The sequence below is a fragment of the Gossypium raimondii genome, chromosome 12 (genome assembly GCF_025698545.1).
Source record: "Gossypium raimondii isolate GPD5lz chromosome 12, ASM2569854v1, whole genome shotgun sequence".
Lineage (NCBI taxonomy): Eukaryota > Viridiplantae > Streptophyta > Magnoliopsida > Malvales > Malvaceae > Gossypium > Gossypium raimondii.
In genome coordinates this window covers 56,639,765-56,640,583 of record NC_068576.1, presented here as the reverse complement: position 1 = coordinate 56,640,583, position 819 = coordinate 56,639,765, and the positions used below count along the sequence as shown (strand labels likewise).

The window sequence follows — 819 nt, the reverse complement described above, 5'->3', positions numbered from 1 at the left end:
AAATTTTAAATAAAACTCAAAATTTGAGTTAAATTGAATCCAAAAAGATATTCGAATTAACCTAAACCTTAGCGTGAATACTAATGAAAATAAGTAGATGGATTAAATTTCTATAAATAAAAGTACAAGGATTAAATTTAAAATTTATGAAAAGTATAATGACTTAAAGCATATTTTAACCATAAATTTATTGATATTGCATTGAATTAGATGAACGGGCAATGTGCACAAGAACAAGTGGCTCCACCTTTGACAACACCAATCGTAGTTGCTCTTTCACATCAGGTTTTCGCCTATTCAGCAATTCCCATTCGAAACAATGCAACAATGTCGCCAACACCAACATCATAATTCTCTCTGCCATTGAAACCCCAACACAAATCCTCCTCCCCGATCCAAACGGGAAAAAAATCGAAACTATTTTCCTTATAATTCCTTTTCTCAATGACATTCAAGAACCTTTCTAGCTCGAATTGAAGAGGGTCTTCCCAGAACTCAGTGTCCCTTTGTATTGCCCACGCGTTGAAGAAAATATTGGAATTTTTGGGGATAGTGTAACCGGCTACGACGATGGTCTCACTCGATATGTGTGGCATTAGCAAAGGAGCAGGTGGGTGAATTCGTAATGTCTCTTTCACCACAGCTTCTAAATAGAGTAGGCGAGGAAGACGAAACTCTTCAACGATGTTTGGGCCACCAATTATTGCATCCAACTCGTCGACGGCTCTTCGCAATTGATCTGGGTATCGTAGTAATTCCGTCATCACCCACTCCATTGTTGTAAATGTTGTGTCCGTAGCACCACTTACAATATTCTAT

The 819-nt window shown here is 37.6% G+C and overlaps 1 protein-coding gene across 1 annotated transcript; it reads right to left on the bottom strand.

Moving 5' to 3' along the window:
• Positions 1-259: 259 nt before the first annotated feature.
• Positions 260-819, bottom strand: LOC105762293 (flavonoid 3'-monooxygenase CYP75B137-like). Its single transcript, XM_012580164.2, has one exon. The coding sequence runs from the start codon at positions 774-776 to the stop codon at positions 294-296; it is 483 nt and encodes a 160-aa protein (XP_012435618.2). The 5' UTR covers positions 777-819; the 3' UTR covers positions 260-293.